Source organism: Haliotis cracherodii, unplaced genomic scaffold, assembly GCF_022045235.1.
Source record: "Haliotis cracherodii isolate W230 unplaced genomic scaffold, xgHalCrac1.p SCAF_3, whole genome shotgun sequence".
NCBI classification, from domain to species: domain Eukaryota; kingdom Metazoa; phylum Mollusca; class Gastropoda; order Lepetellida; family Haliotidae; genus Haliotis; species Haliotis cracherodii.
In genome coordinates, this window is record NW_027266286.1 from 63920345 (window position 1) to 63932991 (window position 12647).

Consider the following 12647-nt stretch of genomic DNA (forward strand, 5'->3'; position numbering starts at 1 on the left):
CTGTCTCACTCATCTTGCAGCGCCTGGCCACGTTCAGCCAACGTGGTCGACGACCTATGACGTTGACGCACACATCTTCCTATCATATCCCAAAAGTGTTCAATGGGAGAAGGGTCTGGACTCGTTCCTGGTCATGGCATTGTATGGATGTTGTATTGCTTGAGGCGAGCATTGACGATTCGTGCACGGTGAACACAAGCGTTGTCGTCCTGAAAGACAAAAACGTCGACTCACACGCCTTGGAGAAGGGACAACAAAGGGTGTCCGTCTATCATGGCACGATATTGAGTGGGTTTCGGTCAGTTATGGTGATGCCACTCCACTCCTCAACCGATACACCGCAAAATCTGTCATTTGGTCTCAGGTTGACATTGGCTTGAAGTTCATGTCGACGTCGCCAAACACGACCATGCCTTTCAAGGAAGTGAAAGTGAAACGGGACTCATCTGAAAACATGACGCGTAGCTAGCAGTGCCGACGCTGTGTACACCATTGACGTGTGTTGGCAACGTGACGATTAGTAAGGGGAAGCACAACACGTGGCCGTCGAGCATTGAGCTGAGCTTCATGTAGAGGGTTTCTAATCGTCTGACCCGTAATGCGTATTGCATTAACCCCATGAGAGTTTGCAGCAATTTGATGCTCCGTTTGAGCTCTATTTCGTAGAGCCTGGTTTCGGATCAATTGATCCTGTACTCTTGTCGTCGACATGAGACGCCCTGCGTTTGAATATGTGGGTACCTGCTCCATAGTGTGCTTGTCACAGACCTTGAAACGTTGAAGATATTGGCCACTGCACGCTGACTTCTGCCAGTCTCTAGCATGCCAATAGCCCATGAACGCTCCGCTCGTTGGAGACGCCGCACCGCAAGTCCATATACAAACAATTAATGAAATCAAGTAAATCACAATTGTTTGATAAGGAGAATCAATATGACTGAAAATAAGAATTGTCCACAGAGATCAATCGACCTTCCAGGAAGTACACCCTACGCACGTGTATGGCGCTACTTCGCGAGGCACTTACAAACTATGGGATGTATTTCAGTGTTAAGTTCAACGTAAACGTTCTTGCCTCGGATGTTTGTCGTCAATCCTTATATTTGTTTTAATACTTGGTATTAACATTTATATTTCATGATCCTCTAGTTTTTAAGAGTATGTAAGTTATAGCGTGTGTGAAAAGACGAGGTCGCAGACATTTACACATTCCCATAAAACGAAGACCATGGAAGTTGAACGACTAGCACGGGCTAGGTTATACGCCCTTGTAGCAATATTCCAGCAATATCACAGCGGGGGACACTAAAAATTGTGCTGTTCATTTGAACCCGGGCGGGGCCGATCTCTCTGCAGTTAAGTTCAATAAGGTGACATGAAATGGTGTTTCACGCCGCGTCCAAGATTATTGCACTTATATAGCGACGTGCATGCACGTGTATGTGTTTCTGGCTGCTTGTACTAGCCCGGTCTGATGCCGATTTATAGTGCCAGCTCACTACCATGCCGCAGTTTAACATAGCTACCCAACTAAGACACAGTATACTGACTACGAGCCGACCAGTCCTTGTTTTAGCCCCTAAATCTGACCGCCGGACAGGGTAACAATAAGTACCATCTTTTTAACGTCTTTTTGTATGACGCGGCCGGGGATCGAACTCCGGACCTTCCGCTCTCCGGGCGGACGCTCTACCACTGGGCCACGGAGGCGGTTGTAGTTCAGTAGATCAGTGGAACAACCGAAATCAAGTCAGAGCAAATATTGTAATCAGTACTATTTGACCAGGGCGATTTGACCTTTTTCTCATTTTCATCAATATACGTCAGTCAATCAATCCGCAGCTATTGACATGAAATAGGTCGAAGTAGGTTACACGTGTCTGGTGCAGGGTCATCGTAATGCCTTTCATGATAACGCAGGAAGACCAATTCCAAATGGGTATGATACAAGCGCTCTTTAATGCTTAGTGGAATAGTAAAGATCGGGTTTGCAACTTTCTTTACTGATACTCCTCTTTCTACGACGACCTGTTTAGGACCATGAAACATCAAAGGAGCCGCGTAGACTAGCCAGAAGAATACCAAGAGGCCATCACTGACCTATACACTGTAGATGCTCTGTTGGACGGTGGATGCAGATGATATGGTTCGCGCCTGTAGCATGCGTGGGCTTACAGCTCAAGTGTTCATTACGAGTCAAGATACAAAGCGTGACGTCAAGGGACGAAGGCTGTTTAGATTCAAATAGATGCCTTTGGCCCCATTGTAATGAAGTTTTGATGTTTGTATGTAAAATAACTCTTATGGAACTGATATACCGCCGTGGGTATTTCATTAAGACATACAGATATACTAGAGGTTTAAAAAGTGAAACTTACTTTTTCATGCAATTTGTGTGGCTGGTGCTACCGGTAGGGCAGAACATGCTTACCCTTTACGCGAACACCTTGTGTCATCACTGGTTAATCAGTAATCAATTCCGATGATTTTGCTTTTTACGCCCGTTGAAAATCGAGACTGGCTATTCTCTAGCATTGACGTTTTACATTATCTTAAGCTTTGTTAAGGGACATATTATGTTTTTAGACAAGCGCTAAGACATCAGCAACTCCGTCTGAAATTGATGTTCATGGTAATATGTCCGATTACCAAGTGAGATAGACCACGAGACATGGGGTGTCATGAAACTTATCTTGCAGTCCTAGTTGTTGTCACGTTTGTACGTTAACAATGTGACACAATCCCCATAAGACCCCTAAGTATCGAATAGCTTTCCTAGTGGAAAATTAGCAATTTAGAATACATCAAAACACATTGACACGCGCTCAAGGGATAACTTTCTACATGGCCTTTTGTCTGTATTCCTATTCTGTTTTTGTCTTCTTTTTTTTGTTTAAAGCCGCACGAAGACATATGCCAGTAGGTCATTAACACCATGAGCATCGACCTACGCAATTTGGATGCGATGACATGCATCAAGCATGTCAGTGATCCTGACCATCCGATCCCGTTAGTCGCCCCTTACGACAAACATGTGTTGTAAAGACCAATTCTAACCCGGATCTTCACGGGGTTCATATAAGGAACTGCCATTGGTGCTGTTGTACAAAGCGTTCTTATCGCTAAGGTGACCGTAACTCCATAGACTTACGTCAGTCGTAGCGCTGAGATTGTTTTTTTACAACGGCATCGTGTGAATGCAATTTATAAGAGTTTCGTCGTGCCTACTAAATTGGATTAAAATAATACAGCCGGGCTTCGTCATCACGAACTGATCTCGCTACCGATACCGTGGTATACAACGCACGCACGCACACGCACACACACACACACACACACACACACACATATAGTTGCGTATTAAACACCATCCTACCAGTTCTCAAGAACCGGTTATCTAACACGCGTTTAAACCCTGTTTTCTTGACAATAACGTTTATCCTGATTTTCGTCCCACACGACACAATATCTTCACATTTCATTCCCTTGCCTGGAACTGTCGGTACAGTCAGTTCTGCCCCTATCTCTTCAACGTTCCACGAGGCAGTGTTGTGTTTTAGCCTAACATCAAAGCTTCAGAACGTCTTTGCACTTTTAATGATCAATGCTGCGTAGGAAGATAGCACAAGACATATAAGTGTGAATACGTGACTACATTCAGGAACACACAAGATGACTGGATACTGACCTTAGGTCACATTCCTTCAAACTCCACAGAATACCTGAAACTAAATTGTGACAGTTATACTTTTCACAAAGTTTCCGGTTACAGGATTAGTTGAAACGAAGATCAAACCTAATCAGCAAGACACCTGAGCCGCCCAAAATTAAAAACAAGTCTATAAAATCCACATTGATATCAGGCGCATTTTCAAAGAACTCCCAATCAAAATGAAATTGTCTTTAATCAAAATCCCGCAATGGCGAACTTCTATCTGTCTTGGTGATAAACGAGAACACAATACCTTCATCGTTTGATTTGTCAAGCGGATGCAAAATACACAAATAAAGTAGAATGCTCATCTTCTATGAAACGCCCAGCTTCTTTTACCTGTTCATGCCCTATACATTGTGGAAACAGTCATAAACCTTAACCTCAACCCATAAATATCACCAGAACGACAATCGCGGAACTGGAGTGAGCAGAATATTTAAGTAGGGAACTGTATGTGTGATGGCGAATAAATGGATGCTAAACTTCATCGCATCTTTGCAATTCCCTTTGAAGTGGTGTCAAATAACAAGAAACGAGGTAAAAGGTCGGCATGTCGTGGCGTTAAGCATGTTATCTGTTATACAAGAAATACATTGTTGCATTATCTTGTGATGCTTTAAGGAACGTTGTAAAGTATGTCTGACGTTTTCTTGGTGAAATAATTGGATCCCCAGAAGCCGGTGTCGTCCTGATAAGTCCTAACGAAACATGAGAAAGATTGAACTGTTTAGTTTGTATTCGTTTGTACCGTCTGTGATTTCTTGATTGAAATGAACACTGTCCGCTATCGATGACCTTTTTTCTAGACACCATATTTTTCTTGAATCAGCATGGTTTTGTCACTGGTTAATGTTTCTGTTGGTCGTATAACGTAACCAAACGACCAGACATAGAGAAGAAACACGAAGTCATATAGGTATATATAGACACACGTACGGAACAAACAATGACACAGACACTCAAAGATATGGTCGCATACACATTGACACACACACCCAGAAACACAAACAACACAGTCACTTATACATAGGGAGTGAGTGAGTGAATATGGTTTTACACCGCTTTTAGAAATTTTCCAGCAATATCATGGAGGTGGACATCAGAAACGGGCTTCACACATTGTACCCATGTCGGGAATCGAACCCGGGTCTTCGGCGTGACGAGCAAACGCTTTAACCACTAGGCTACCCGACCGCCCCACTTATACATAATCTGAGTGCATGGTTTTAAGCCACTCTTTACCAATATTCCAGCTATATCACGGCGGGGGACACCACAAATGAGTTTCCCACATTGTACCCATGCCGGGAATCGAACGCGGGTATTCGGCGTGACGGGCGGACGCTTTAACCACTAGGTTACCCCCGCCCTTGAAACGCACAGACAAAGACATACAGCCACATAGAAAATAGAATCTGACACACAAAGACACACTGTCACACACGTGCTGAAACACAGTACGCATTCGCAAACATATCGACACGTGCACAGAAACAAGGCCTCAAACACACAGGGACACGCAGTGAGTGAATGAGTGAGCGGGTTGGGTTTAACACCGCTTCAACAGTATTCCAATTATATAACGACGTGTCAGCTTAAGTGGGAGGAAATCCCGAAGTGATGCAGATCTCCAACGTTTACCACTTTACTGAAACCCACGAGCATGGGTATGGTGCTGACAAACCTAGAAACATAATCGGGGAGAACCGGATTCGGACCATGCCTATAGGTTTCTGGCGTTCCACGGGACGCAACTCTGCACATACAATACAACAAGTGGGTAACAACAAGTACCATATTGTTACGTCTTTTGGTATGACGTGGCCGGGGATCGAACGAGGTGGACGCTCTACCACAGAAGGTTCTGTACTTTGTCAAGATGACATAAACCGTGAGGATCTGGAGTAGAATAGGTCTTCAGCAACCCTTACTTGCCGTAAAAAAGCGACTATGCCCGTCGTAAAAGTCGATTGACGGGATCGGGTGGTCAGGCTCGTTGACTTGGTTGATGCATGTCATCGTATCCCAACTGGGTGGGACCCGTGAAGATTCCGGGGTAGAACTGGTCTTCAGCAACCCATGCTTGTCGTAAAAGGTGACTACGCTTGTCGTAAAAGGCGACTAACGGGATCGGGTGGTCAGGCTCTCTGACTTCGGTTGATGTCATTGATCCCAATTGCGTGGATCGATGCTCATATGATATTAATCACTGGATTGTCTGGTCCAGACTCGATTATTTACAGACCGCCGTCATATAGCTGGAATATGGCTGAGTGCGGCGTTAAACAACAAACCAACCAACCCAATTGCGTGGATCGATGCTCATATGATATTAATCACTGGATTGTCTGGTCCAGACTCGATTATTTACAGACCGCTGTCATATTGCTGGAATATTGCTGAGTGCAGCGTTAAATAACAAACAAAACAAATAAACAAACATAACATAACCAATGGCATTTGTTGTTTCACCTTACTGATAACTGAGGATGTTAAAGGTGTCCACAGAGGTGTCAGATTTAACTTGTGCTTTTGATTGCGGTGGTATCTTTCAACATTGATGCTCAATCATCAATAATTGTAATTAATGTAATTAATCATAATAATAAATTTCTCATAGTCTTGGCTGATATTACAGTGGCGAGGAGGCTGATGATGGTGACGATGATAGAAATGATTGGTGATGATGATAACGATGATGATGATGGTGATGCTGATGCTGATCCTGATGAGGCTGCTGTTGCTGATGCCTCCTCTGAATTTAATGATGATGGTGTTTATTATGATGATGATGGTTATGCTGCTGCTACTTCTGCTACTGATAATGATGATTGATGATGATGATGATGATGATCATGATCATGATCGCCATAATGACTGATCATAAGAAGAAGAGGATGCCCGCAGTTTACAACGGGTATGACTATAACCCAATTCACGGAACAACTATTTGCACAATAAATTCTGCTGATGACTTTTTCACTAGTGTCGGAACAACGAATGAAGACGTCTCTATACTACCAACTTAGAGGTCAATCCATTTATCAAGTTGTTGTAACGCTCTTATCAAACAAGAATAGTTACCACCATAAGAAACATGTATTGACAATTATCAAATGATTAACCAAATGCACTCGACGTACAAGTGATCTAAAACCATAACTCTCAAGACTCCTGTTTAGATATTTGAACTGCACACCCGAAATACATTCAGAAAGTAATCATCAATTACGCAAATCACACTCCCCACTTAAGAACCTTCCAGAAGTCAAATAGCAGCCAGGTAGAAATCGGTGCTTGTCAATTTCATGTAGAGCTTCTGTCAAGACGTCTGTCGCTTGATTGACAAGGAGCTTCATAACGCCAATTACATCCTGTGAATATGAGCTATGGGTTCAATATCTCACGTGAAGACACGCAGGGGAGAGGAAATTGCCCGCCTTGATTTTCTTGTACTCTGCGTTGATACTGAATTGTCAATAACGATCGCGGTAAAGGCTTGAATTGACTCTACTACTTTGCTTTTAAGGGAGAGAAATGGGTCCAAACACATGAATCCAATATTTTTGCTATGCGCATCAGCGTCCGTCTGAGACACAAATACACAGTTCCTTTGGGATATCGAAGCAAGACATTTTTGCTACATTTATCCTTTTCGGACTGAGTATACATTTTCAATGCCCAGACAGGCGATTGCGACATTGCCGACTTCTTCCACGTTAAAGATCGTCCGTTTTTTTAAAAACATAAATTGTTTCGGGTAATCTGCATTCAAAGCTTTCATGTTTTTATGGCATAGTATTGAAATTAAATTATTCCAGACCTTATTATCTGAGATTGTAAGAGAAAATAAGGTACCTGCGTCAGAAAGGGTAACATGACCTATTCTTGTAAATAACTCATTTCAAAGTGAAGTTCACTAAAAGAGACAAAAATCTCTTCATAATCATGCGAAATATTAAAAATCGATTGTACGATTCCGACTATATCATGAGCACTTGCTTATGAATCCATATTAAATAGTAATGCCACTGTGTATCTTGAGCATGTCTTGATCCATCAGTATTACCTGTCACAAACACATGCAAAGGTGAGTCAATTGTTCACCTGAAAAAGCAAAATAACGGGAGCTTATGGAACATGTCAAGATGGGAAATTGAATTGGCCATATTTTTTGTTACTGATGCGTCAAAATTGGAAATGTCTTCCAACAAAGTTTCTGTCTCCTGCGTGCAAATAATCCAATTTCAAAACAAATACACTCTCTCCACACAGGTTAATAAAATAAACTTGTACGTCTTCAGATTGAAATTAAAAGAAAAACCTGAACAAAATGCCTGTGTAGACTTCCGGATGGGGTAAAACATTGGCCATGTTTATGTGTTTTAATTTACACACCTTTACATAAATGTAAGACCACATGTGAATGCTATACCTATAACATAAGTGTTACATTTCAGACGAAATAAACGTGATCTTAAACAGTGTAACGACATAAACATTTACACAATTTTCGTGATACATTTTAGTCTAATTAAGGATGTATATATGTACGTCCATCTAATTCTAAATGTACAATATCTACATGAATTTATGTCTAAATGTACATCCAAGGCATTTCTGTAAACGTGATGTTTCCTTTGAGTGTAATTGGCTGGCCTTCCAAACCTGTTCTAGGTGCTGTGGTGCTAAGCACTTACGTATGAGATTGCTGTAGAATTAGTTGTCATTAACGTAAAGAGGCGGGGATATTGGACCTCTTGAAAGAAGGTGCAACGGTGGTACATGTGCCTACAACGGACACATGTCGGATATCACATAGTTATAACAGAATTATATTATCATAAAACAATTACTTTTGAAAATTGATCTAAACATGACTATCTTACTATTTTGTATGACTTTTCAGGAAGGGGGTGGAGTATGGCCTGTTGTGTGTTGATCCGAGTTCGATTCCCAAAATGCGTATGTGGGAAACATATTAATGGTATTCCCCGCCGTGATATTGCTGGATTAGGTAAGTTCCCTCTCTTAAAAGTCACATGTACTTACATTTCGATAGGTTACGTTGGCAAGAAATACTCGTACCACCATATCGCAGAAGTATTTGATCATCATGCCGTGTTCGACTCTACACATGAGCACAATCCACATCATCATCGCAACACCTCTACATCAGAACCCGCTTCACATCATTATCCTCACCCGCAAAACCCACGCCGGAAACCCATCTCACATTATCCGATCCACAACCACACCGGAACCGCCTTCCATCATCATCTCCACCCACACCCCCACAACGGAAACCCATCTCACATTATCCAATCCACAACCACACCGGAACCGCCTTCCATCATCATCTCCACCCACACACCCACAACGGAAACCAATCTCACATTATCCAATCCACACCCGCACAGGTACCGCCTCTCATCATTTCCACCCACAGCCCCACACTGGAAACCAATCTCACATTATCCAATCCACACCCGCACCGGACCTCCCTCCCATCATCATCTCTCCCAACACCCCAACACCGGAAACCCATTTCATATTATCCATTCCACACCCGCACCGGAACAGCCTTCCATCATCATCTCCACCCACACCCACATCCACATCCACACCGGAAACCAATCTCCTATTTACCAATCTACACCCAAACCGGAACCGCCTCCCACCATGTCTCCTATCACAACCACACCGGAAACAAATCTCACATTATCCAATCTACATCCATACCGGAACCGCCCCCCATCATGTCTCCATCCACACCCACACCGGACCCACACCGGACCTACCTCCCATCATCATCTTTACCCCAACACTGGAACATCCTCGCATCATCATCTCCGGCCCCACACCGAAAAAACCCTCCCATCACACACTCCACCCTCACACTGGAACCCGCTTCCCATCAGCCTCTCCATCCGCGTCTACACCCCACACCGGAGCTCCCTTCAATCCTCATCTCCACTCACACCCCAATTCTACACCGGAATCCCATTCCCACCTTTCCAATCACTCTCCCACTCCCCCTTATGCTACTACACATACATATCAGTATTGACCTCAGACATATATCAGGACTGACATCCAAAACAACCACTGTGTATTCGCAAGGTTTGAAGAGGTCCTCCACGTCAACGACAACGCCATTGACTGTCAAGTGTGTTGCATAGGGTCCCCACTTCTCCTCTGAGTGTACTGCTCAATGTCACGCCAGTTCACCTGATGCCATCTCAGAAGTCTAACATATGTACACTTGAACAGCCAGAAAGTTGTAAACTCCTTTTTTAAAAATGTTGCTTGGATTATCACACTAATGCCGAGGGGGAATTCGAACGCAAATCTTGTGAAGTCTTTTTATATTTTTATGACGCACCGACAGTTAATATACTTTGATGCATCTGCAGATTTCTGCCCACGTAACATTTTTCTGAAATATGCTATATGCATACTCCAATGCCCCCTTGTGTTGTTGTAAAAGACTCCACGGATAGGACAATGTCAAAGTAATGTTTGATTTCGATTTACAGCAAACATCCTTAAAGTTGAACTTTTTCATAGCAGAGTTTTGTCGTGCCCTCATATACCATTTCTGGTGAACAGTAATCTCAAGAAATTTCCTTTTAGATTCCTTTAGTGAAATGTGATATCTTAATGTATTTATTATGCGTTTTATTTAAGCACTGGACAATAACGAATAAAACAAATTCACCTGTAATTCGACTTTCCAGTTTGTCGGTTGAAGCCGTTTGCGTTTGGAAAATAATTCTTGTGATACCTCGTTAATCCAGAAACTATAATCCGGACGATTTCATGTCGAGCGCCCTTGTCCCGGTTTCACGAGGGCAACACCATTCACAGGGTGAGGTGAGGTGAAACGTCGCGTCCAAGATTATTGCACTTACGTAGCGACGCCACTTACAGGGACAGTCTGTAGCAAGTATTTATTTTGAAGTATGGCGCTTCAATCTCTCTGCGAGACCATGAACCCTCGCACAGTGGGACATAGCAGTCATCTCGGCTCCTGTTGTCTTTGACGCCTTACATCGCGTGACTGATATCATCATTTGGCACATATTCCTTCTTCACATGGGGTTTTCACACGTAAGCGAGCTCCGAACATTTCATTTCAATTTCAATTAACTTTTTCACATGACATACCACATCGATCCTTGTTTGGGGTAAATTTGATTAATAATGATAGATGATGTTCTTGCTATATGCTTCCATTTTCAATATTATTTAAAACGTCACTTAAGTGACAAGACCTATTTGAATTTCTGGTATCTAGTTTCTTATTCACATGAGCAGTTACGACGTGAACTGTGAATGGTATAAAATAAATCATCTTGTCATTATTTTGCGATTTTTTAAAATCACCTTAATGGCAGAAAGATTTGAATCAGCAAATAGAAAAAAAGTTGTTTTCCACAAGAATCATCATTTTCTGTTGTCCGGACGCTTCGAATTATAACCAAATATGGCATTAGTCTTGTTGCATTATTTGATTGACATTGAAGTACATATTTGGAAGACTGGGTGCAATTCTTAAGTATTCCACAGAGTGAGTGAGAAGTGTTTACACCGTTCACTAGGCATAGTCTAGCAATATCACGGCAGGGGACACCTGCAATGTGCTTCACACCCATGTCGGGAATGACGAGTGAACGCTTTAACTACTGGGCTACCAATCCGCCAGGGACAGGGCGCAGGAGTTTTCACATCGATTTTCAGATGTTCCCTTTAATGTTCTTTGGCTGTCACCGCAGTGTGCAATTGGGTTTGTCTTCAGTGGAATTTTGTTACAATCTGGGGACACGTGTTCGTGTGGGTTTTGGCACTTCAGCTCTCCATCTTAATAACAAAAATATGACATCATCATCGCATTTAATATTTGCTTTGAAATTTTAATATCTCAAATTGTAAAATCAATTTAACTGCACTCACGCACTCGTCCTTGTGTGATGTTAAGCATATTTTGAAGTACATGAACACGTCTTTAATCCAACAATATTATTAAGTTATTAAGTTATGTCTTCCAGATTAATGATGTGTTGTTGAATTAAACTCCCGTACTTTGTAATACACGTTGACTACTATCATGGCGTGCCCAACAAGAATGACACTAATGACGAGTTTCTAGACAAACGGGGGCTTGACTCCTGGGCTTTCACTACAGTATGAAGCCAAAGACTCCTGCAGACGTCTTTATTAACAAATAGTCTGCTCTCTTTATTTGGTTTGAGTAACATTATCATAAAATAAAAAAAAGCCTCCATGGTCTGGTGGATTGAGCATCTGCCCGGAGAGCGGAATGTTAGCGGTTCGATTCCCGGTCGTTTAATATACTAAAATAAATGGTAATTGTTGTTACCCTGCCTGGTGCTCTGCATTAGGGGAAAACACAAGGAATAGTCGGCTCGAAATCAGGATACTGTGTCGGAGGTGGATATCAATGTTAAACTGAGGCATGGTATCTCAGTGGTCATTAGCGTACTAGTACACAGCCACACACACTCATACGCACGCACGCACAACCACACGCGTTGCTGTAGAGGTAAACTGATCTTTCACCTAATTTTATCTGACCTCGCCACATAATATAAACAAATTCGTACTTCTACAATTTTCATTGTATAATGGTTTGTATTCATAGTCAGTAAATCATACATGATCCCGGGTTTCTGGCTATCGTTGCTCTACGAGGTAATATAATCGTCAGATTTAAGGTCCTGAACCAGCAATAGAACCATCACATGACGGATAACCTACTTTCTGTATAAAAGTACATTACACTGGAAAATGGAGTATAAGAGAGCTAAACAGTCCCTGGTACCCTTTGCGGTATCCGAAATGTCATATAATGGGTTGAAGGATGTGCCTCGGTATATTGATATACCGTTTTATTTACGTTTTCTCTTTC

At 42.3% G+C, this 12647-nt stretch overlaps 1 protein-coding gene across 1 annotated transcript; it reads left to right on the forward strand.

The window, feature by feature from the left end:
• The first annotated feature begins 8831 nt into the window (after positions 1-8831).
• LOC139475608 (uncharacterized) lies at positions 8832-9785 on the forward strand. Its single transcript, XM_071258796.1, has one exon. It carries the CDS (start codon positions 8832-8834, stop codon positions 9783-9785), a length of 954 nt encoding a protein of 317 aa, XP_071114897.1.
• Positions 9786-12647: the final 2862 nt, after the last annotated feature.